The sequence below is a fragment of the Brachycentrus maculatus genome, unplaced genomic scaffold, assembly GCF_059751285.1.
Source record: "Brachycentrus maculatus isolate JH-2025_06_01 unplaced genomic scaffold, ASM5975128v1 h1tg000837l, whole genome shotgun sequence".
NCBI classification, from domain to species: domain Eukaryota; kingdom Metazoa; phylum Arthropoda; class Insecta; order Trichoptera; family Brachycentridae; genus Brachycentrus; species Brachycentrus maculatus.
The window spans coordinates 228,141-254,525 of NW_028281564.1; the positions used below are offsets into that span (position 1 = coordinate 228,141).

The following is a 26,385-nucleotide window of genomic DNA, read 5'->3' on the forward strand; positions in this document are numbered from 1 at the left end:
ACATAGTAAAGCTTGGGAATCACATTTCACGTATATTAGCAGCTCATAAATTAAATTGTGAAATATTCACATCGTTAATATTGATATGAAGAGTTCAGGGGCGGACGCAGTGAGTTACAGCCGCGGCGGGGGTTGAAGTGGAACCGTCAAAGGAACATAATAAGCCGTAAAGTTAACATTATTTTAAAATTTAAAGTGGTAACCCTTTACTTGAAACATCCTATAGATGTGTGTCTAAAGAGAGCATGGTAAAGTAATATAAAACAAAATACTGTTTTCACTCCCATAAGTTAACGCTTAGAAAATGAAAAGTTATATTTATAAATATTATGTTTTTGTGATTTATTTACACATGTACTAATTTCAAATAATGAGTTATTCCTGACAATGTAAAGGTAAGATGATATTTTACAATTTTTTTTATTCAATACATTTGGCGTTTAATTTGTAAAGAAACTGATTAGAACTGAATTTTAATTTATATATTTAATGTTAAAATCAAACACTCCTTTTTGAGTCTAATAAGTATTTTTTTTAACAATTGTTCCGCCTAGTTATGTAGTTATGGCATTTTGAAACGAATGTTTTCATTTGGTTTCAAACAATAAAATATTTAGCAAACTCAAAAAGTCAGTGTTTGATTTTAACATTTATTATATAAAAAAAAAACAAATGAAAACAATATATGTTCGCAAACACCTCTTTCCAAGATAATTGTAATACTTATATTCTTCTGACTTTTATTCGTATATATATATATATATATATATATATATATATATATATATATATATATATATATATATATATATATATATATATATATATATATATATATATATATATATATATATATATATATATATATATATATATATATATATATATATATATATATATATATATATATATATATATATATATATATATATATATATATATATATATATATATATATATATATATATATATATATATATATATATATATATATATATATATTTATATATATATACATCCATACATACATACACTTTATATAATTATTTATACATGTTCATAAACACTTTTATCATGCTTAAAAACAATGTCAAACAAAAAAGACAGCCAATTCCAAAGTCAAAAGCCAAAGTCATAAAGCGATTCCCAGAAAAAATGACATAAAATATTCAAAACATTTTTATGTGGGATGTATGAAAAAACATTTGAATTCCATTAAAATTACGCATTACGTATCATGTTTTACCTCGTTCTTTCAGGTTCAATCTTAATATGGAAATTATTCAAAATAATAAATAAAAATCGAAATTTTCTTCAAACTCATAAAATGTTTTCATGAAATATGGAAACATAAATATGAATATTTATTTGAAAAAAGAAATTAATAAATTCGAAGTCAGTTCTATTCGGAACGTTCAGTTAACGAAAGAACGAATTTCAATAACTTTGTAAGTATGTGTATATAAATTATGTAAGTACATATTTTTTTGCATGTTTATAAATGCACAAAAACGACTAAATGGCTCGAATTAAAATTGTTGAAAAAAACCCTAATTGAAAACAGTCCTCATCATCATCATCACCATCCGAATGGAAATTTTCCTAATAGTTGTACATCATAATCTTAAGTTTTTAATTGTTTTTGAGTATTTGTGATATGGGTATGTATACTCTCATACATGTATACAATCCCGAGTGTCCAAACAATTGCTGCTATTCTCATATAACCATTTTTCCTCTACCATTCCCATTTCCCCACATGTAAAAGTACTATCCTATTTTACCCTGTACTGGATTACCTACATCATCTGTAGTAAATATATTCCATTCCTATATCCATGACAGCACAGGACTGATCACCTTGCGCAACTAAAGTTATAATATTGTAAAAATGTATAGATATTGCACTAAATTGTATTTAAAAAATGTTATTCTATTAAATAAAAAAAATACATAATTACAACAATCAATGTAACATCGCGTTGATACGAAGTGGTGCTCTATGCACTTTAGAGTGCAGACAGGAGGGGTCATGTAGTTTTAAGGTACCGGTAAGGATATTAATACCCACAGTACATTGTGCATTATTTGATGTTTTCTACGGACGACTTTAGTATATTCAATGTCTTGTTGACAGTCTTAGCGTAAAACGAGTAAGCTATAGCTTTCAGAGGGTACATTCTAAAAGAAAGACTACGTTGTATAGAAAACTTAATCTCACTTCTGGTCTATTATATCAAACGTCTTTGGCGTATTGAAACCAGTTATCATATTGTCAGGAAGTTATTGTTACGGACAATTTTTTTTGATGTACCGAATAGAAGTAATGTTTATGTTATCAAGACTACGTAATTGGCGTGTTTTTTTCTTTGAAATAGACTCGCAGGTATAGGTTGGTACTAACCAACAGCCCACATGCCGCGAAGGGATTGTTTTCCAGTTTCTCCCTTTACCGGCAATAAAAACACGAGAGATATTTTATAGCAACAGCGCCGAACGGTCTGGAAAAGGTTAATATTTTTACGATACGCTTTAACACTAAGGATTATCATATAATGACACGCGAACAATGACTTATTATTATGATCACGGATCCATATTATGTGCAAGGAAATATCGAATCATCACTCTTTTACAGAGCAATAAACTGTTGAACGTATGTCTGTTCGAGGGATACAAGATTTGATTTTTATGAGTGTATCGATGAAAACGTCGAACAGATTGTATTATGGAAACATAGCAGTAGGGGAAAGAGTTGTGTTTATGTGTTTTATAGTCTAAATTTCAGTTAAAAAAATATAGGCTTATGAAAACAGAAAATTTTGCATGTTTTTATTACACAATAGATATTTCTTGTCTAAATTGTTTTTTTATAAAGGACTTAGTGGGCTTAATTCAAATAGGCAATGAACTTAGATTTGTTTTGTTAATTTCATAACGATCTATCACCGGTACATATAATAGTACATATAATTCTGGCCTTATTTTTTTTCGATAGGCACTTAGGATGGCTCAATTCAAATGGGTAATGAACTAAGACAAAGATTTGGTTAGTGTTTAAACGGTAGGTATATAATATATATATAATATATAGGAGATAAAGTGTTTTGACACTAACATTAAGCCACCTAATATATTTTCGTCACTAAAAATTTTTGTCGTGAATGACATTTTTAATGAAAAGGTATTAATTTTATAAAATTAAACCTAGCTTCTGGCTCAATCTGTCATCATATAACTAATTCATACGATTATGATAGAAACTATGCAAATCGTTTATTAATTTGAAAATATTAGAAAAATATGTAAGTATTGTTAATTAAATATCACATCGATAATGTGAATGTAATTTCAAAGTTTATTAACGTTTTTGGGCATGCTTATCATTTTGCAGTCAGCTCATTTAGGAGTGAATACCTGAACGTCGAAAGTTTAATAAAGTATTTTGGTATCATTAAAAAATTTGAAGTTGTGTAGTCCTATGTTAAAAGCTCAACCTCGTTTTATTTCCAACAGTCTTGGGTGACAATTCGTGATTCGTCGCGGTAATATCTTATTTCCCACCATATTGTCCGTTGCATTGCCACACATTCCCATTGATTAGTTATTTCCGAATATGACGTTGCAACGTTGCGTTACCAATAGTGGACCGATGACATCCGCTACATATAAAATATGAAAGCCAATTTGCGGCCTGGCAACATCCTACATGAATCCAACAATGCGCTACTCGCAGGGAAAATTGGAAAGCTTTAAATGCGCGCATTACTCGTAGGGTTAATTTATTGTTCGGTCGTCATTATGGGAATGTTTTCGTGGGGAATTACCGTATAATGAAGTCGGTACAGTGTTTTTTTCCCCACTAAACGCGCTGAATATTAATGATTAGTATAAACGAAGGTATCTAAATTGGGTTGCTTTTTATTTTCCACTATAAGTACTTACATCTTGTACGTATTTAAAAACCCAATGTTATCGAAGTAAAATTATTACCTTTGAGTTAAGCTTAGACTATGATGTTCTCTGCGTTAATCTAATCATGACCTAACCATGACGTAAAAATATACATTCGAGTTAAGCTTAGACTATGTCATAGTCACTATAATGTTCTCTGCGTTAATCTAACTATGATGTTGTGTAAAAGCACTTAAAATAAAGATTTGACCATTAAATGACAAGCAAACTTTTTAATATTTTTGTTTGTTAGTTGTTTTTACAAAATATGTTGTAAATATTATTTTTTGACATCTCATCAAAGATGAAGAAGAATATAGAAGTCTGGCCATTTACGGGGCTGACGACCGTCATAGGCTGGTTTAAGAGATCACTTTACACACGTGTAACATTCACCAATTCTACCCATTATTGACAACCACACTACTCAAATTCTTGGAAGTTCTACATATATGAACCAATTTTGAAACATTGTTCTTGAATCAGTAGACACATCTATTGGTGAGATGAAAAGAAGCTTTTTATTGAGCAGAAACTCTTATATGTCTTCAATGTTTTTTCTGTTTGCCACGAATCTTCAGAATATACCTTTTAAATAAATAATTTTGCAATACAAATTATGAATTGAGGGTTATATAAATTGTTTCTCGGTTGTAATGAATCTAATGAATACCTTCTTGTGACGCAGGATAGAAATAATGATTAATAATTTTGTAATAAACCGAACTAAACTAAGCATCAAAGCACGGGAATCCAACTTAAATGATCGCAGCAGACTAAAGAGAATTAAATTGACAAAGAAATTTGTTACAGGGAATTTAACCCTTTATTATTCTCTTGTCTACTCTGTTTATCAGAGGCCATCAGGAAGGAAGGGATGGGACATGTTATACGAAATTAAGTTAACTATCGGAATAGGCTTTTATGATGACATAATACCTACTCAATAAAATAACATTGTTATACAGTACAAAATATAATACAGGACAAATACTTAAATATTTCACACTTAGGTACCAGTATCTAAATTGTGTAATTCTGAATAGAGCAAAATTAATTAAATACCTATTAAGATGTTAAACTTAAGAAAGGTATAAAATATGTGGATCTTGAGAATAGATCCTAATTGGTGATGATAGAATCGTTTATGTACCTTCATAAAAATGTTATACCTACATGGAATAAAGTGAAAACAAAAAATAAAAATATTATAAAATAGAAATCTTCGTAGGTATTTAAAAGATTGAAAAATGAGATATAAATAATCGTAAAATAAATTATGATAATAAACCAATATTCAAACATGTAAACAATTTGGGGTAGGTAGATACAAATAATATCAGACGTAAATAATAAATACTTATCCACTACATGGACGTTGATTCCAAACGGAAGATGACGCGCTTTTTCTATAGTCTTAAGCATTTTGAAAACGTTTGTCGATGCCTATGTTCAGAAAATAAATGTTATTGAAAAATATTAAAAATTATTTGTTGATTACAGAATAGAAGTTAAGCTAATATAAGTTAAGTTAAGTTAATATACACTATGGCGCCACCCTGTTAATTTTCCTTTATAATGGAGCACCATGTATTTCAAATTCGATACGAAAAAATATTAGGTTTTGTATTGACTGCTACCCTTATTTCCCTACATTTCTACTTTGATAGCATCTACTATAGACGAACCGGACGAACAAATTAAATAAAGGGGTAGGTATCTATTACTAATTCACATAGATTAAGGACACGTGTTGCTCATTAGCCGTTTATAAGATGCACGTGACTTATTATCTACCTAAAACTGTATAATAATGTCATTATTTGAAACTTCTTCCGTCTTTGTAGTATCTATCACTGATAACATGTTAGGCCTTTGAATATTATTGCTCGAGGTACACTAGTCTTCTTCAAACCCTCATCCGCACCTGATGGTGCAAAGGGCACTGCATTATATAAACGCAGTGTCATCTTGATCGTTAACACATGAAGGAAAAGTGATCAGCCCTCCGCTTCAGATACAACTCAAGGGTAATATTGAATAAATATTATACTGAAAAATATTTATTTGAGCCCCCCCTTGGGAATCGAACCCGGGACCTCCAGTACGGTAGCCGGGCGTGTTGACCCTTACACTACGGAGGCGGACAAAAACTAGGTACTATTCCAACATTCTTGGTCGACTTACTACCTTTTAATATAAATAATTGATTTCAATAAACAAAAAAAAAATAATTGTATTAGTAAAAACTATAAACGAATAACATGTGAATATGAAATGATGAGAGTAGTGGTGTTTTGTTATAATTTAACCATGGTGAACTATTTATTCACGTATAAAAAGCCTTGCTAACTTCGAAGTCTTCTTTAGGTCACGTTAAGTGCTTCAACTTCAAAATTCAATCGAGAATTTTTATTTCGTCGTCACCGGAACGACATTCCATTTGCTCAGTTGCTTAGGTTTGTAAAATTATCCATTTCGTCTGCTAGATCAGAGATTACCCGTGTGTATGTAGATCTCGACACTTTTTACAATGTGGATTTCCTTGTAGTTTGTTCGTAAATTGGCATGAAGTGAGAATTTCTACGACCGCCAAGTGTGACAAAGTGGAAGCTTCACCGTACTGCTCAAACCGACTAACCTTTTGGTTCATCAGTTGGTTCGTTGGTTACATATCTCACCACTTAACGACCACAACACGCGGTATCATCCACCAGCTACTAAGTACATGGTGATATACCATACATAGATATATAAAGGTGGATTTTAAACTTCTAATACCTAAATATAGCCGCAATCAGTATAATACGGTAAGAAAGTATTAGGGCATGTACGTTAACAAACAAAAACCATATGTTCTATACGAACGAAAGAAATACATTTCTGATATACCGATACTGAGGGATAGAATGACAGATGAATGTTCGATAAATAAATTAATACGGTTTTGATGTTTTTTCTCTCAAGAAGTTTAGAAAATGTTTGTTATCTTATTGGTGATCTCAACGAAGACAGAAAAGTTTTTATGTTGTGAATATGAACGTTGTATGTATGTATGTACATATATGAAATATTATTGCAATTCCTTGAAGGATTTTTTAAATATTTACTTGTTACAATGTTTTATTATAATTTGTACGTACGTATTATCCACTAAATGTTATCGTTTTATGCAAGGAAAGTAAGCATATAGAATTTTGGGCGTTATAAACATACAGGTACCTACATATCTTCATGTAATCAATTTTTGATATTGTTTTTCTGTGTTATTTAGAACATTATTTATCAGCTCTTATAAAATTTAGTCGAAACGAAACGATGACTGACAGCATAATAAATGTATTGTAGTTATATGTATATATAGGTAAGTGTTGCCATGCAATGAGTGTCCGCCATCTCGCTGCATACCCAAGTATGATGGGAGAGTCGCGTAGATTCTACAGTTAATGTACTTATATCTAACTTCATGTAGTCGAGTCTAGGTACGGATAGACATCGCGAAGGTACGAGAAAGTACTTCCTTAGATACATTGTATTCGCAGTTTTAAGACCATTCCTCGATAATTTCTACGCGTCATAACACGGAGCTTTGAACGTATTTACGAAGCGTTTTCAATAATAAATAATCATTTGCGGTTGTGCAGTTAAATTTCGAAAGTACAGAGGAAATAAAATGTGTATCCTAGCAACATTGACGCCGAGCAGCGATGCCAACACAATGAGCTACAAAAACCGTCTCCAGTGCCCGCCGAAACCGCGACGTGCGGTTTGAAAATTAAAATACGCCATCGTAAAAGAAAAATATATCGTAGGAACGCACACTCGGGCTCGCGATTCGTTAGGGAATGAGAAAAATTCACGAGATCAACTCGTCACGAGTGTGTGGAGGTATAAATCATCCCGCCCGCCTTTAGCGGACGGGAAACGCGAGGGAAGTGAAAGAGTGCGGTGACGGCGGGCGCTCGGAGCTCTGCCGCTCTGCTGCTACCCTACTCCTCCGCCCGCTGCTGCCCTGGTCGGTGCGGACTTGCGAGAAGGATCCGCGCTTTCTAAACCTCAAGTACATGCATCAGCAAACCTTTCGCGTGTTGAATGAATTAATAGAAACAAATGTCTAAATCAGCTGATTATTATTATTATCATTCGCTGTCCGATATTTGCATTCCGGCTGCATTTTCCCGATGCGACATTTCGTTGGGAAATCTGAAAATTAGACACATTATGCGAGCACCTGCAATGTTGCCGTAATTATGGCGGTAATAAGCGCGAGCGCTGCTGGTGACACGGCCCTCCCCCGCCGCCCCCGCCCCCGCTCCCCTGACCAGACCTGACCGCCACTCTCGCAGGGAGTCAACAAATTCGTTTTAGAGATATTTCCAATTTGAAAATGTTTCTGATGGATCCGATTTTGATGGATTCATAATTAGAGTGTGTGTAGATGAAATTTGGTGTCGATATCAATACCCGATCATTGCATCATTTATAATTGGGAATAGATCTGCACGCATTATGGTCGGAGAAACTAAATAATTAATATTTTTTAAAATGATTTTACTGACATTTCTTTGTAAAACCGCATGAAATATAATAATGAAACGCTAACCGAAAAATGTGTTTACATGTTTTTTCTTATTCAATAATTAATGTTATTTAATAAATCCTTAATCTCAATTTAAAGATAACAAGACTACATTGAGAAAAAGCAGATGGTTTAATAAGAACTTGGAAAAATGTGTTTTCTTAAAAACATTGCTCCGTAATTATTAATTGATTTCTATGTTCAAGATATTGTAATTATTCACAGATTATTTTAGGTACCATGTTTGATTTTTAATTCTAGTTAAAGCTAATGATCGTTAAGTACGTATTTTCCTAGTAATGTGAAGATACGCAAAGAAATGGTAATGAATATTCAATAATATCGAATTCGCTTCATTCCCTGAACTATAATATGTAACTTGCGATAAAATAAATATAACATATAAGGTCATTCGAGTTGTTAATCTTTTATAGAGATATATAAACATATGATTATGTATTTTTAGGTTACATTTTATTGTCCTAATGTTTCATTCAAACGTACATTTTCTGGTTATTCCAATTCATTTGTTGTATTTTATTTTAAGATATCTATGTTACTTTGTATTTATATTGATTTATGTGCTGTTGGTAGTACACTTTTTTTTCTTTTATTCGTATATGTTTTATGCTCTTTTTTACTGTTCAAGACATAATGTACGATTAATCGCAACTTGATGTGAGAGGGAAAACAGAACGAGGACGACCGAAAAAGACTTGGCACGATCACATCAATCAGAACCTAAAATCTGGCGGTGTCAAAAGTCTGCGTAATCGGATGGCATGTATATGACTAGGTGTATGGATGTGAAGGAGGCGAGGAGTGTTTGTCAGGACAGAAGAGTGTGGCGTTCTATCCTCTTTGCCTAACCCTGCGGAGGAACGGCGTGATGGTAGTAGTAGTAGTAGTAGTGATTTTTTTAAACTCGGGTAACTTTTGACGTAATTGAATTTTTGCTTAATATATAGTTTTCGTATAGAAAAAATAAGGTTTTCTTTGAAATTAATACGTGGGTTTGAAAAAAAACAGTTATGGAATAGCAAGGAGTAAAAAATTATTTTTTTTTAAAACAAGTATATTCTTTAAAAAAGTCTTCTTCTCCTTTTCATGGTTTTTCACCCTTCTTGCCATAAAAAAGTTAAACTCAATGAAAATATTCCAAAAAAAAGATTTTGCGTGGAAACACATCCGACCCCTAGCGCGGCTGTTTGTTTTCTGAAATTGATCATCTGAGATCAAAACCTCAATTCTAACTTAGATAATATATTGGTGTAACTACATGCTTGCATTTTTATTATATTTATGGTAAATGCGTAAATGGAGTCAAGTCGAGTAAATAAGTTTACCCATGTGAAATTGTGGAAAAGTGATGCATGGGAAATGTGAAAGTAAGAAGAAGATGGGTACGTTACCTCTGCCGCTGCGGCCGACGAAGCGCAGGTCGTTGAACTTGGCGACCTGGTTCTTCATGACGGCCGTGGAGTTGCGCAGCTCGGCGCAGTAGTTCTCGTCGTTCCCGGCGCGCACCGTCACCACGGTCCCGTCGCCCACGTCGCCCAGCGCCACCACCTTGAAGGCCACCGGCAGCGTCTTGTTGGAGCGCCAGTGGTTGGGCAGCACCGAGCACAGGAAGTAGGGGCTGCCGGTCCTCACTGCGAACACCCGACCACTTGCTTATGAAAACTCAACAAAAATCGAAGGCACGCTGAAAGCGCTTGTCCGATCAAACCCTCATCACTCTCATCCTCACCCGATGGTGCATAGGCTGCATTATATAAACGCAGTGTTATCTTGATCATTGACACATGAAGGAAAGGTGATCAGCCCTTCGCTTCAGGTACCAGTCCATGGTAGTATTGAATACATATTAGAGTGAAAACATCACTTATATTTATTTGACCCCCTCTCCATCCTAGGAATCGAACCCGGGACCTGAATATCTCAAGTTAATAAGATCACCATTGGTTTACCTAAAATTATTTCGGTAAACCAATTTTGATCTTGTTTACTTATTTACGTACTATTTCTTTATATTCTTTATTCCATTAACTCGAAGTTTTTGTTTTTTTTAAGTAGGTATATATAGTGAAAAAATCATTTGTTCGATCAAGGGTAGGTTTATAGGTTCTGAAACTGAAAATGATACAAACTAAATTGTGTGCGAATCCTTTTAAACCTGTTGTTTTAATGTTTCTATCTTTGCGTTATTTCGAACGAAAAACGACAAAATACCGTCTATAATATATAGACTGTATTATGTGTGTAGATTTTCGTTCGCAATAACGCAAGGATGGCAACAGTGAAATGAATTCGCAAACAATTTGGTTTTTATCATGTATATTATGTTTCATTGTTGCTATCATTGCGTTATTTCTAACTAAAAACTACATAAAACCGTTTATGTATTGACAACAGTTGCTTCTTCTTCTGTGCGTGTCATGTCAGGTCCCCCTGACATCGACTATCACATAAGTAGAGTAATTGTCTTTGCATTAAATGCCAAATTTTGGCAGTTCTTAACAGCGCCTCCAATTAAACAGTCCTAAAATTACTAATATACTAAAATAAATTAATCAGTTATTTCAACCCCCATTTTAGTAAATAATTTTATTACTGATTTTAAAAAAGTAAAATTGATCTTATCTTTTAGTATATCATAGATAATGACTATTGTCGACATCATATTGATATTTATTACAATGATTAAATGATTTTGATTGATTAGATTAATTAATTTGAGACTGTATGTAGTCAATACGTGCAAGTTCAAACAAGAAAAAATATTTTGTAATATTATTGTATTGAGATATACGGTTTACTACAGTAATAATAATAAAACCCTTATCCGCACCCCAATGGTGCATAGGGCACTGCGTCATATAAACGCAGAGTTATCTTGATCGCTTACACATGAAGGAAAGGTGTTCAGCCCTCCGCTTCAGGTACCAGTCCAGGGTAATATTGAATAAATATGACTGTGAAAAAATCACTTATATTTATTTTACCCCCCTTGGGAATCGTACCCGAGACCTCCAGAACGGTAGCCGAGCGTGCTGACCATAACACTAGGGAGGTTACTACAGTAAAGTAAATAAATATAAATCAATATAAATAAATATAAAAATTAACAAACATTAATATTAATTTAGTAAATCGTGAGGTATACGCACTCTACTGTTCTTTAACTGAACTTAAAATTATATCATTCGTATAGCATGACTATTTCCATGAATTTATAATTCAAAATAAACATGTTTTATTTAAAAAAAACACGATTGATGGCTGATTGAGTGTAAACATAAATAGATGATAAGTGTCTCAAAAGAAAGGAAACAATTTTTTGCTGTACAAAGAGAATATGGCAGTCCGATCATTCGAGGGCTTACGACCTGGTATTGGCTGAATCAATGGATCATTTCATACAATATTTTGAGTGTGTCCAAATACTTGTTCACAAAATCTGGATTATCTCCAATTACAGGAGTTATTTTCATATTATTTTTTGACATCTCATCAAAGATGAAGAAGAATATGGAAGTCTGGGCATTTACGGGGCTTACGACCGTCATAGGCTGGTTTACGACGGTTTACGGACGGCCAGCCTATGACGGTCGTAAGCCCCGTAAATGCCCAGACTTCCATATTCTTCTTCATCTTTGATGAGATGTCAAAAAATAATATGATCATTTCATATGTGACTGTAACGTTCATAATTATATCTATTCTTGAACATCTATATCGGTTCAATTTTCTAAAGTTGTATATGCAGAAACAAATAATAATAAATAAAAAAAACATTTTAAATACATACTTCTAATTTGACCAACTGACATGTAATATATATTGATATTTCATCTTCAGGGGTTAACTTTAGAGGTTGAATAATACAACAATCAACTAAAATTTTAGGTTTACTTATTTGAATATATCCTGAACTAAAATCGAAGCGTCCATCTTAATTTTGTGAAAATCAATGTGAATCGTCCTATGCAAAGAATAAACAAAGATACAAGATTGATTTTCCTAGTTTAAAATTGATAATAAAAGATGAATAAGTTTGGATGTATTGTATCACTAACCATTGCAAACATACTAAAAATTACAATTTGGTTCTTGCATACTAATTCAACTTATTGAATATAGATTTACACGTCAAATAAAATTGCATTTATTAATAAATTAATAAAAATCTGTTTTAATGATTATAACATCACGAATAAAATAATAAAAAGGACCAAGTCACTCATTGAAAAAAAATATATCTTGACCTATTTTAGAAATTAACTTCACTAGTTAATATTAAAATATTAAATAATTTTTTATTTTTATTAATTGTATTGTTGCACCCGAGAAATATTTTATCTTCACACATTTGGCTTTCCTATAATATCGAATTACTTCATAATATTTACCTAAATATTGTATATTATAATACATACATACACATTACAGAGTAAGTCGTGAATCACACAGCTAATAAATTATTTCATGATAGGTACTAAAAAATTGCATTGGTGATTCTGGAAATCCCGTATACCCAGATTAAGATGTTTGAAATAACACGGTATTTTCTTGTTAATCATCATTTTTTGAAGATACTCATTAACTAATTCTACACATGTACATATACCATAATATTTGATTTTAACTTGTAGAATTCATCTTCATAAATAGTTTTTTATTTATTTTTTAATAAGCGATAAGACAAGATCATTAAAAAAAATCTCACACAGTACTTTGAACATCAAATTGGAATTTAATCCACCAAGTATAGATCAGATATGAATTGAAACATTGAATTTAGTTTTATTGTCAAACATCTATCCCATTATGACAAGCAATGCTCCTTTGTAAGTACGGAATATTGAATAGTGAATTTTGAGTGCCCCTTAAAGGTAAATACAATATTTCATTCAGTATTGTATCGACGTATGAAAAAAATGGGTCTTCGGCTTTCAACATTTTATTTTCAGATTTCAAGATTTTTTCAGAACTTTCCGGGGTCCTCATCTGGCGCCCTCGTTTGCCGAACGACCTCAACCCTTCAAAGGCCAGTAATTATAATAATAATAATAATAATAATAATAATAGTAATAATAAAAATACTAATTTTGGATAGTTGATATGGTGCCATTTTCATGAAATACTACCTCTATTAATTGTATGATAGTATAAAGATAATTTGTATTAATAAATAACGCATACATATCGCTCACTCCTTTCAACAAGGTCATATTTAAAAAAACTTGATTTTTCAGGAGATCGTTTTAAAGGTTTAAAAATATAATGCAATGTATAAAAAATAAATGTCAAGCCACTTATTGAACTTTTTATTGTGCAACAGACCTTTTTAGGTGAAACCTGGATGTTTTTTCTCCATTTGAAAAATATTTAGTCTATTAAAAAAAAAATGATTGAAAACTTTTTCTTCAAAATGCAAAAACAACACTTTCTGCCCTGTAGCGCGTAAATATTAGGTTAAAAATATGCCGCTTTTTGCTGAGATATAGTACGTTTTATGGGCATTCTGAAAACACCCACAACTGAAAATTGACGATTTTTGATATATGACGTTGTTGAAAGGAGTGAGTGTATATGTATAGTGAGCGATATGTATTACAATGAAAATCATTAACAGTATTATTACAGCTATCTTTCAATACAAAAGATAATAGTGCGGTGAAATTTCACTTGACAATTCACTGAGTAAACTAAGAAGACAATAAGGTGCCCAAGACTGCAGAAGCATCCGCGTAATTTTTTGCATCGTAAATTAATTATGACATTATATAGCAGCCAATAACCAATAGCCGACGGCTCGGCAATAGCTCGTCCGATTATTTATATTAATTTACGACTGGCAAATTCTAAACGTCCGTCGCTTGATTGGGAGCACCGAGTGCGGTTAAATGCATCATTACTTACCTACCTTCCCCTCGCAACGGCACGACCAATCCACGACACTACTTAGAGAGGAGACACTTCCATTTCTCATCAATCTAGTTTACTATCGTATCCTCGAGGAATTCGTAATCCAAGCTACACGAGCTAATGCAATTTCCAATTTTTTCTTCACATTGTACCTGTAGAACCTCTCGTTAGCCCTCAGCAGGTCCGCTACTTCGGTTGATACAACCTACTTGGAACGACTTTTTTTCTAAGCGTTTATTTACTATGGGCTACCTTCAATTTTTATATGTATTGCTCTTTTTTAATAATAAAAGCAGCTTTTGTGCGGTTTATTTCACTATTTAAATGTAGAAAATCTATTTGAGATCAGAGTTTGTTATTTTTGTAGTCTGTATTTTTCTGTATTTTCTGGCAATCCGACCTTTTTGCGTTTCAACCATACGCCCAATCCCAAAGGCGATGGATTAGACGAGTTCTACTGTATCTACTTCCATTTCCTTTCCCATATATCAGTATTGTCCATTTACTTCCGTTATTTATATTCCAATAAATATATTTGATTATCATACTATGTAGAAGAATCTGGAAGCATCTTGCCTTCGCATAATTAGCGATGATGTTAACACCATGTCGATTATACGCAGTGCTCTATCCTTATATGCGCCATTGGGTATAGGAAATAAGCACCAGCTCTCAAAAAATATGTACGTAAGATTTTTTTTAAATAAATTTTGCTTGTTGATATTGTGGCCGGTCAATGTTCTAAGTCAATCAAGCTTGCCTCTTTTACAAGGCATCTGGTCCGCGCCGCCCAGGACGACCACGGCTGACAATTCCTCGGCAGTTCTTGTCAGAACTTCGGGACGCAGATCTGACTTGGGAGGATACAAGGGAGCTGGGAACCGACAGAAAAGCCTCGAGACAGTTAGTGGACTCCATTTGCTCCACCTAGGGAGCGGATGTGGTTTAATAATTTACAAGTACTTAATTTTTTTCGTTATATTAATGCTTTGTTTTTGTTAAAAATCAAAAATTACATACACATTTTTTTTGGACTCAGGCTTAAGAAGATTCGTCATCCCTGTGATATACCATATACACATAAATACAGAAAATTCTCTATAGCGCAATCAAAAATACTAATTCAAGACTAGTGTCAAATGGACAATGATATTGTATGGCTCACCTAGCTCTCCCGGGTGTTCTTGTTGCGCCTCGCAGATGAGGCTCTCGGTCCACCAGAGGTCGTGCGAGGGCGGCGAGCCCCCCGGCGGGTCCATGGAGCCCGAGGGCGGGGAGGGCGGCGAGGGCGGGGAGAGAGGCGCGCGCCCGCAGCCCCCGCCCGGCAGGTGCATGGGGCCGCCACGCGGGGGCACCTTGAGCCCTGGGACGCTGCCCTCTCTACTGCCTTCTGACGTCTGACGCGTCACTGCTCCGCTACTATCACCACACCACTGAGTCTATAATAATGCTTTAATTCACTTTTTTATTCAATGTGTTTATTTTTATGTAGCGTAGTTATCATATGCACACTATTATTTAAATACAGGTTGAGGGGTGTTGCTATTCATGTCATCGGGTTATTTAAAAATAAATCTGATATATTATGCCATTTAGAATTCCATAGTAAAATGGGATAAAAAAATACTTATAAATTTATAAAAAACAAAAAAAAGTGAAAACGAGACAGCGATTTTAAATAACAGTCATGCAATTCCATAATGGTTGTCTCATAAACAAAAACATTAACTTACTAAATAACCATCACGACGCTTCCCCACAGAAGTAGGCAATGAGAATAGAAAACCATACCACTATATCTTTGCAAACATTCTTCACATCTTCATGCATCTCCTCATACATACCCGCCGATTATTTCGACTCCTAACCTGACCGCTTTCAAGTATTTATTATAATTTATTATTTATTTGAGTCATAAAGTAATTAAAGTATCGTTTGCCTCCGTGGTGCAATGGTTAGAGTTTTTATCTACCATACCAGGAGCTTTCGGGTTCGATTCCTAGGGGAGGGAGTGAAAACAAATATCAGTACACAATCTAATATTTATTTAATATTACTCTGAAGCGCAGGAGTGATCACTTTGTCTTCATGTAAGTAACGATCAATATAACACTGCGTCAACACAATGCAGTGCCCTAAACACTATGTCAGGATAAGAGTTAGATGAAGAATAATTAAATATTTACATGTTTATAATTTAAAAAATACATAAGAGCGTAATAAATTCATAAAAAATCTTCCTTCTCAAACAAAAAAAAACTCTTGCACTCATCAGCTTTGTTCACTTTTGTGACGCATTGAGTCCAAACTTTGCAAATTTTACAGTCAGTGTTTTTAAGTACTTTTATTTTCCAATGAGGTTTTTACATTTTATATACATACATTAGAATCAGCCAAATTAAAAAATAATGAATATTCATATTTTAATGATCATTGTAGTATTAAATTTACATAAATTTCTTTCTTGATTTGTCAAATACAACGAAAATGTTCAGTAATTTTCAATGATTTTAAATTTGTAAAAACGTAACTATGTATATAACGAAATCATTTGATTCACAGGTAGGTACAGATTCTCACTCGTACACGTTTGAGATGAAAGATGCATCACTATAGGGTCATTTCACGCGTTATAATTTTATAAATCTGTGAGATGCATTCAAAGATGACGACGTAGGTGGGCTATTTGATCCTAATGTGCTCACTAGTCACTACTAGTATGTCCGTACAAGTATGATAAATATATACAAAAAAATATTTATGAAAATATTAAATACCTTGGACGACCCTGAAAAACCATTCATATTTGGGTAAAGGTTGTGCAATTTTAATATTTTTTAAAATTGATAAACAAGAGGTGTTAGAAGTTAAAATTTTGTAGTAAATCCGAAGAAATTCATATCATAGATTTTTTTCTACCTACTAGTAACTTATTTGGGTACAGGTTGTGTGTATTTTATTGTATTATTTTAAGTTTTTTACTGACATTTCTTGGTGTTATTGCAATTTACATAATAAGAACTATATAGCTTTTCCATTTTTTTTATTATTTATCCATTGACCGGGTTTCGTAGTTAGCTACATAGTTGTTTTATTATATATTTTATTGCATGTCCGTATAATCGACGATAAAATTACGATAGTCATATCGTAATATGGTCATATTTATATATGCTTAACATATGTATGTTTCTTCTCTGTTTATCAAAATAGTTTTTGAAATTTAAGCTGGCTGTTTTATTAGTTCAGCATTTATTATAATTTTACAAATGATTGAGCCATTTGAAATAAGGCAATAGATGATTATTAAAAAAAAATATATTTTACTGCAGCTTTAGTTTTTTTTTTTTAGATTTTAAAATTCGTTTCATTTGATATTTTTTTAAATAAACATTTCGTTTTTAAAAATTAGAATCATCTAGAACGATAATCTTCTTAAAGATATGTCGTATTGCATATTTTAAACATTAATATATCCGATTAAAATGTAGAAATCTAGACACTACCCGATATACGACGTTTGGTACACAAGAATACAGACGGACCTCATCTTTCGCATATTAGACTTTCGCACAATTCGCTATTTCGCACATTTAAAAAAAAATCTTTTTACGCAAAACTGCTTTTTTTCGTGCAGATATTCACACTATGAAATGCGTATGAACCGGGTTCGAACTATGAAAAGTGTTATGTGCGTTCTGAATTATAACACATAGAACTCAATAAACAATATTGGAGACGCATGGGTTGAAATAAGAGGGAATAATGAAAGGTTGATGGAAACAACTATAGCCACCAGAGATGGGTGATTTCATGAATTCTGATGAAACTCCAGAAACCATCACACATGAAATAGTTCATCTAATGAATAAATACAAATTTTAAAGTACAATTTTTGGAGTCTTTTTTATTTAATTTTTTACATCCCTCTACTTTCGAACATTTTTACTTTCGCACACATTTTCAGGAACCACTCATGTGCGAAAGTTGAGGTCCGCCTGTAAATACAATTATTATTGCATTAGTCAGTTTTTACAGATTTTTCTCAAAATATTTCCTGTGCATCTGCTCTGTTACCTAATATAAAGTTTCAGCGTAGTATTAGGATAATACAATCATTGATTATACTAGGTATATTTGGTTATTTGATAACTTGGGTCATCCGAAGGGATCAAACATTTTCCCTTGACTACAATTAACAGCGGGAATTGGATAGGTGGGTTATTTATGATACATGTGTTTAGGTGGGCCGTGTTTGGGTGCATTACACAGGACCTCATATATCCCATCTCCCATCGTCCATTGATTGCATCGCTGAATACTTGATCGATAATTGACATAGTAATTGGGGCCACTGGCTTCTGATAATAGATATATCCATTCCACACAAAATTATACACACACTTAACAGTGTAATCAAATAACCAAATATATGATTTGATCGTTTTTATAGACTTGACTATGACACATACATATATGTATGTACAGATGTTGTGTATTTTACACGGCTTATTCTAATCTTTTGTCCGCCTCCGTAGTGTAATGGTCAGCAAGCTCAGCTACTGTTCTGGAGGTCCCGGGTTCGATTTCCAGGTGGGGTCAAATAAATATATGTGATTTTTCACTCTAATATTTATTCAATATTACCTTGGTCTGGTACCTGAAGCGGAGGGCTGATCACCTTTCCTTCATGTGTAAACGATCAAGATAACACTGCGTTTATATGACGCAGTGCCCATGCACCAATGAGGTGCGAATAAAAGTTTTCTCTCTCTCTCTCTATCCTAATGATGTTGAGATCAGCGGTGGGCTGCAGGAGGCTCGGAGGGGCTCGCGTGAGCCCCTTGTTAAATTAAGAGAAACTAATATTCTCTGATTAAATCATTAATTTACCATAAAAAATAAGTAATTTCTATATTCTGTAGTGCTAATAAGTAATTTCTATATTTGATGTGCATATAAAGTATTTTTTTAATAAATAAATATGTATTTTGGATAGTTAAATTCAAAACGATACACCTCTCTCCTCCCTCACTCCCTTCCCCCACGGTTTAGTAATCATATAAACCGATGACAACAATGCAACAAAGTTAAAAAAATGAGTGAGGAAAGAACGGTAAAACCAAATTTATTAAGCGAATATAGTTAGATTAAGGAGCGGAGGAAGATCGAGAAAACCTTGGCATGATCAGGTATGTCAAATACTTGAAAGCGGTCAGGTCAGGAGTCGAAATAATCGGCGGGTATGTATGAGAAGATGCATGAATGTGGAAGATGTATGAATGCATGAATGATGCATGTTTGCAAGGACAGAGTGGTGTGTTGTTTTATTATCTCTGCCTACTATATATATAATAGTATTTGCAAACAGTATCCATCTTTCCCACATTCATGCATCTCCTCATACCTAATTCGGCACAAATATTTTAAAATCATATTGGAAGTTACCAATCTTTACGCAAATCATTTAGATTTTTTCAAGCGTAAATCGAAGCAAGCATCCATGTGTAACGACACATGGATACTATCTGTGAAGAGAAATCATAAAACACGAAAAATAATATTTATGAATATGATTAAATGATTTTTTAAAACCCTTAACCGCACGTCATCACTGATCGTTAATTTCATGAAGGCAAGGTGATCAACCCTGCGCTTCTTGTATCTGTCCAGGGTAATATTAAATAAATATGAGAGTGAAAATCACCCATATTTATTATGACACCTCTCCCCGGGAATTGAACCTGGGACCTCCAGCACGGTAGCCAAACGCGCTGACCACACTACGGAGGTAGACATAATAATAAGTTTTACTTTATTTTTGGAAAATGGTTGTAGTTTATTTTTTTTACTTTTTTCTACGCAGTTTAAATATGAAAGTTTATAAACGTAAAAAATAAAACAACTTAAATGTTTTCTCCACTATTACTATTTTTTTACCAGCGACCGAGTTTTGCCATTGACAACATCATTGGACCGGTCTGATGATGCTAGTAACGATAAACCCTAAAATAAAATAAATGCAAGAAAATGCCATTCAGTTGTAGTTTATTTAAAAAATTAAACGCTTGTATAATACCACTCATTGAGTTTTATTTCATTACACACGACTAGTTGCAGTTGTTTTCGAAACTAGTTGTGTGTAATGAAATAAAACTGTTAGAAGTACTTATTAAAAAAAAGAAATAAACATGTCATTTTACAAAGTTAGTGACGAACCAATGAATAATGTAAGTAGGTATAATTAAATGTCATGTATTTTATAATATAGTATAATTTTATAATTGTTACTTCACTTAAAATATACTGCCGATTAAAAATTAATTATTCGATTCATTTGCGTTCTGTAATTAAATTTTCATCGTTTAGAAAAGTGTATTGCACTGTTTTATATAAAGTAGATATGTATTTATAAAACTTTTGCGAAAATTTAAATATTTTACACGAAATGGTCTGAGATGAACATTTTTTTCAAAATCTAATTTTAATTTTAATTTGATGTCTGATATACCTACACGATCCAATCATAGAACTGATCTGTTTTGAATGGTGACTATTTTCCTCTAACTATTCGTGTTTTGTATGTGAAGTATATTTATCAATGGTAAGTAACACACAAAGAATTGAGTAAATTACTAAGTTTGAATAAATAATATACAAAAAACCGAACTAACTAAACGTAAAATTATTTTGAAAGTAGAGAAAAATAGAAGATAGGTATCGTAATAAAGTAAAATAGTTGTTATATAAAATACGTATGTTACTATACATCTGTATGTCATTTAAAACGGTCATTCTTGTAAGTAATTTGATTGATTTAATATTCAAACTGCATCCATCCACATTTTAGTGGTGGTATAACATTATTATATGCACCGTATGTCGTGAGTGCAAGCCGAATGCAAAAAGGATTATAAAGGAAGATTAATATTATTGTCATACAACATACTTAGGAATCGATGTGGAATAAATATAGTGACATAATTTTTCCGACGTAGGTTTCGTAAGAGTGTTTAGAAGATGAGAAAATAAGATATAATAGTTGAGAGTGGAGATGTAACGTGATCTGTGTATCCTTGTTTGTGAGAACCAACTACTCGAGGGAAGAAAATTACTCTTATTTTACTGGAGACGAACAATGTCAAATGGGCTTTCATGAAGCAGTAGACTTATGTTTTTATACCTAATAAATTTAATAGTAAATTAGCGAAGTTGTAATCTGATTTTTAAATGCGAAATATGTAATTAGATTTTTTTTGTCGAATTCAGGGCCATTCAAATTCTAAGAAGGACCGTTTTATAAATATTGTCCTGTTTCTAGTGAGGTGGAGATATGTACAAAAATTTCATTCTTTGAACTGTTATTTAATAAAATAATATATATTCTTATGCATTTAAGTTAAGTACCTACGTAGAAATTTAAATCCCATAGATAAATAAAAAGTTACGTGTGTAAACATCTGAGTACCTATTGAGTAAGATTAATGAAGTTTAGTAATCATATAAACCGATGACAACAATGCAACAAAGTTCGACACGAACAAGACAATGATAATAACGTCACTGTAAATAAATACCTCACCGTTTTGTCACTACTGTCAACAAAATTATATTATCACTCACAATTAACAGTACATTAGCACAAAGCTATTCGCGAGACGATTGAAGACGATAAAATTCTAAATTTAAATTCCGGAGAGCCCGCTGAATGGTCCGATCGGATCGGTGAGTCAATTACGAGATTCTAAGAAGACAACACATCTCGGAAACCGGCTGTCAGTGACGCGGGGTCCGCTGGCGGAGGCGCTGTGGCGCGGGAGCGGCGCGGTGCTGGGCCGAGCGGGGCTCGTGAGGTACTGAGCGCGCCTAGCGCCGAGCTCTCTGCACAGCCTTCCCGCCAGATCTGGCGGCCGCGTCACGCCGTTTCCCAGCGCGGGTTATCCGCTTCTTTCGTATGCCGATATTATCCGATTCCGATGACACATCTACGTTTTTTCAGTACCTACCTGATCAATTAGAGACCGGAACAAACGAACGAATTGTCCGCAAGATTGAGGTGTTCTCTCACACGTTCGGCGAGAACTCATTCAACAAGTAGGTACTAAGGATGCAAATAAATATAATTCGTTTATATACGTAGGCGTACCTATTAATTAATTAGTATTGTTTATGTTGGGAAATTAATCATTATCATCAAAAATATTTTAATAAATCAATAAAAAAAACACATCAACTTGGTTTCGAGTTTCGACATATCTGAAATAAATACATAAAGAAAATTACAAATACGTAAAAAATATGTTTATATAATATTTTTTACGTAATATTTTTTAAAAAAGGGTTTAAGGATACAAAGAAATTATCTATGTACTATCATTATAAAGGTAATATGTGTATGATAATATGATGGTACCTATATTTCATATTTTTTACGTAACATATGTATGTATAATGTACTGTTTTTCTGTTTGCGTTTATCCGCCACGCCATGTGAGTTACGCAAAGAGTGAAAATACGTCACTTTTTATTTTATAAAAAAAAGAAATAAAAAAAGAATATCATTACAATGGATGAAGTCATTACTATGGCAATTTATCAAAATGCAGTCTGAAGATGCCCAATAATTCCAATTCGTAATAAAGAAAAGAAATAAAATTAAAAAAAAAAAGTATTTTTATTTATATTTATATTTTTATATGATAACTGTAATTATTTATTTAAAGTTTAATTAATTTATCCTATTTATTGTTATAAAATTAATGGACTCTATTTGGGAAACGTTAAATCCTTTTTGTTATTTTTTTGCGAATTAAATTAACTGATCATTGTTATTATATGTTAATTTATACCAATATTACTAAATTCGTTTTAGTTTACAATTTTTTTAAATGTATTTTTTCTTCTTCAACCCTTATCCTCACTCAAATGTGAAAAGGGCATTGCATCATATCTAGGCTATATTATTTCGATTCTAAAAGCAAGGTAATCAGTCCTGCGATTTAGGCACCAGTCAAGGATGAGATTAAACAAATATCTGAAAAATATTTATGTTTACCTCCCTTCTCTGGGAAGTATACTACGGCGGAAGTCAAATTTGTCAATAATTAGGTAGTTATTTTCGTAATATAATTTACCGCAAACTATGAACGGTAATATTCCAATAAAATCACGTTATTAGTAATAATATTACGGTGTAACAATGCGTTTTATGTCACCGAGTGCTCGCGCTTCTATGTACATGATGCTGCGTTGGATGAGAGATTTTATATCAAGGTACTAGCAAAACATCGTACCTACATCAGTTCCAGATAATAACTCTAGGACAAAGCCCCAACGATTTGGGTCATTAAAAAATTATATGACTCCCTCTGGCCATCTCATTATTGCTGATATAAGAATCTATTCTCATTTGGAAAAAAATAAGGTTCTATGCCGGTGCAATAGTATTTTACAGCTTCTTATTAGTCATAGGAGTCGGTTATTCTATCTCGTCTGCTACGGCGGCATCGTTTCAGGCAATACCGAGAATCGTGGATAATTGTTTTTTAATAAACACATTGGAAATAATTATTTCAGAAAAAAAACACTGGAGATAGGAGCTATTGTCAAATCCTGATAAATGGTCTTGTTACTTATCCGTAAATGTTGAAAAATGCAGTTTTGTGTTCGTCAGTTCACTGTGTTCAGCTAAGAGCACTCTTTGAAAAATTTCTCGTGTTGCCTGTAGCCGTAATAAAGACCGTCTTAAGAAGTGTCTCATAGAACTTCAACAGACGATACAGACATGTTTGTTTAAAAAGTCAAGATCACAAATAACCATATTATTGTACAAAATATTTGACCTGCCAACATTTTTGTAACCCCTGCCCCACACCTTCACCGTGAGGCTTCATATAACGATCGGGATAAATCAAAATATTTCCTTTCAGTTTTTTTTGTCAAGGCCTTACTCGCAATCATAGAATTCAGTTAGCTTCTGGCAGCGTTAGGAGCCGCACGTCTTTACACGTCATTTCATTTTATTTGAAAATAATATATGTACATATAAAGGGTCCGCCAAATAACTTTTTTTTTTGAAAATGCTATAAAAAAAAAACTACTGAATATTTTCTCAAATTTCTTTTTTTATTTATAAGTACAATCCTTCCGGTTAATAATGAAAAATAATTTCATTCAAATGGCTGCCTCGGCTGGCCATGCAGTAGCCTACACGATCGGTCCAATTTTTAAGCACATTATCGATTGTGTGCAGCTGTATTTCACCAATGGCTTCACGAATATTGTCCTTTAAAGCGTCAATTGTCTCTGGCTTGTCGGCGTAACATTTATCTTTGAGGGCACCCCACAAATAATAGTCCAACGGTGTCAAATCGCAGCTCCGAGGTGGTGGCCAAACGACATCAGCTCTGCGGCTGATAATGCGATCTTCAAAAACAGGGCGCAAAACATCGAGTGTAGCTTCGGCTGTGTGGCACGTAGCGCCGTCCTGTTGAAACCAAATGTTGCCAATATCCTCCTCTTCAATTTTTGTGAACAAAAATCCGTTCAACATGGCCCGATAACGATCGCCATTGACTGTAACGGCCACTCCTTGCTCATTTTCAAAGAAAAATGGCCCAATTATGCCTCTGGACCAAAATCCGCACCAAACAGTGACTCGTTTTGGGTGTACCGGCTTTTCAATGTATGCGTGCGGGTTTTCTGTGCCCCAAATACGACAATTTTGCTTGTTTACATACCCGCCAAGATCAAAATGAGCTTCATCCGAAAAGATGATTTTTTTGGCAAAATCGGCATCTTCTGTAAGTCGATCGCAGGCCCACTCAGCGAAGCGAAAACGCATTGGATGGTCAGTTGGCTTCAACTCCTGAACCAATTGGACTTTGTATGGCGTCATACCAAGGTCTTTATGCAAAATTCGTCTCAATGATGTCTCCGAAATGTTCAATTGTTGAGAACGACGGTGAATTGATGTTGATGGCGCTTCACGCACACTTTCTGCCACAACATCGATATTCTCGGGTGTACGCACTGTTTTTGGCTTTTCACGCTTTGGTTTATCGATGAGGATGCCAGTTTCTTTCACTTTTTTCACAAGATAACGAACATACGGAGCTGACGGTGCTTCTCTTCTTCCAAAAACCGTACGCAATTTTCGCACACATTCTGCAACATTACCATGATTTTCAAAGTAATGTCGCAATATTTCCCAGCGTTGTTCAAGCGTATACACAACCATATTCGCTCAGCGGAAGGATAAAACTAATTATCTGTCAAATCAGACATGAGCTAAGTGTTACCATTCACGAAATAAGCACTAGTTAAAAAAAAAACTTTAGATGGCAGACCCTATATTTAAATTAGATTTTTTTACTTATTGAAAAAATATTTATATGTTCTCGTATATATTTTTAACTCCTTGCGTTTCAATAACTCTTTTCTTTTCAAAATCATATATTTATGATGAGAAAAAAAATATTTTCAATACAAAAACTATGATTTAAGAAAAAAATCAATTAAGTAAGTACGTAAAATGTTACCTGGGTTTAATGAAAATGAAGTTGCGGACTATTGATTACTGGGCCTTAATAAAAAATATGCAGAAATAAGTACATCATTTTATTTTTGGGATATAAATTTAGATCCCTGGTCGATGAATATTTTCCTGATTTTCCGGAGAGCATTTCAAGTACATTATCGGTTCGAAAAGTACATATCCAAACAAAGATGAACATATAAAAAAACAAGGAATTTTGCATTAGCCTGAAATTTTGCATTAGCCTCACTAATATTTATTCAATATTACCTTGGATTGGTACCTGAAGCGGAGGGCTGATCACCTTTCCTTCATGTGTAAAAGATCAAGATAACACTGCATTTATATAACGCAGTGCCCTATGCACCATTGGGGTGCGGATAAG

At 33.2% G+C, this 26,385-nt stretch overlaps 1 protein-coding gene across 4 annotated transcripts in view; it reads right to left on the bottom strand.

The window, feature by feature from the left end:
* The window catches only part of LOC148300102 (protein lozenge-like), a 61,264-nt gene extending 38,895 nt beyond the window's left edge, over nt 1-22,369 (bottom strand). The window contains exons 1-3 of one of the 4 annotated variants that reach the window (XM_088275269.1): nt 22,047-22,369; nt 15,630-16,006; nt 9,946-10,185 (exon numbers count right to left, since the gene is read on the bottom strand). In XM_088275269.1, the coding sequence (XP_088131395.1) occupies nt 9,946-10,185; nt 15,630-15,798 (409 nt within the window). In that variant the 5' untranslated portion in view covers nt 15,799-16,006; nt 22,047-22,369. Of the gene's footprint in view, nt 1-9,945; nt 10,186-15,629; nt 16,007-22,041 lie in introns of all 4 variants that reach the window. The other 3 variants (XM_088275270.1, XM_088275272.1, XM_088275271.1) reach the window with 3 other exon arrangements.
* Nucleotides 22,370-26,385: the final 4,016 nt, after the last annotated feature.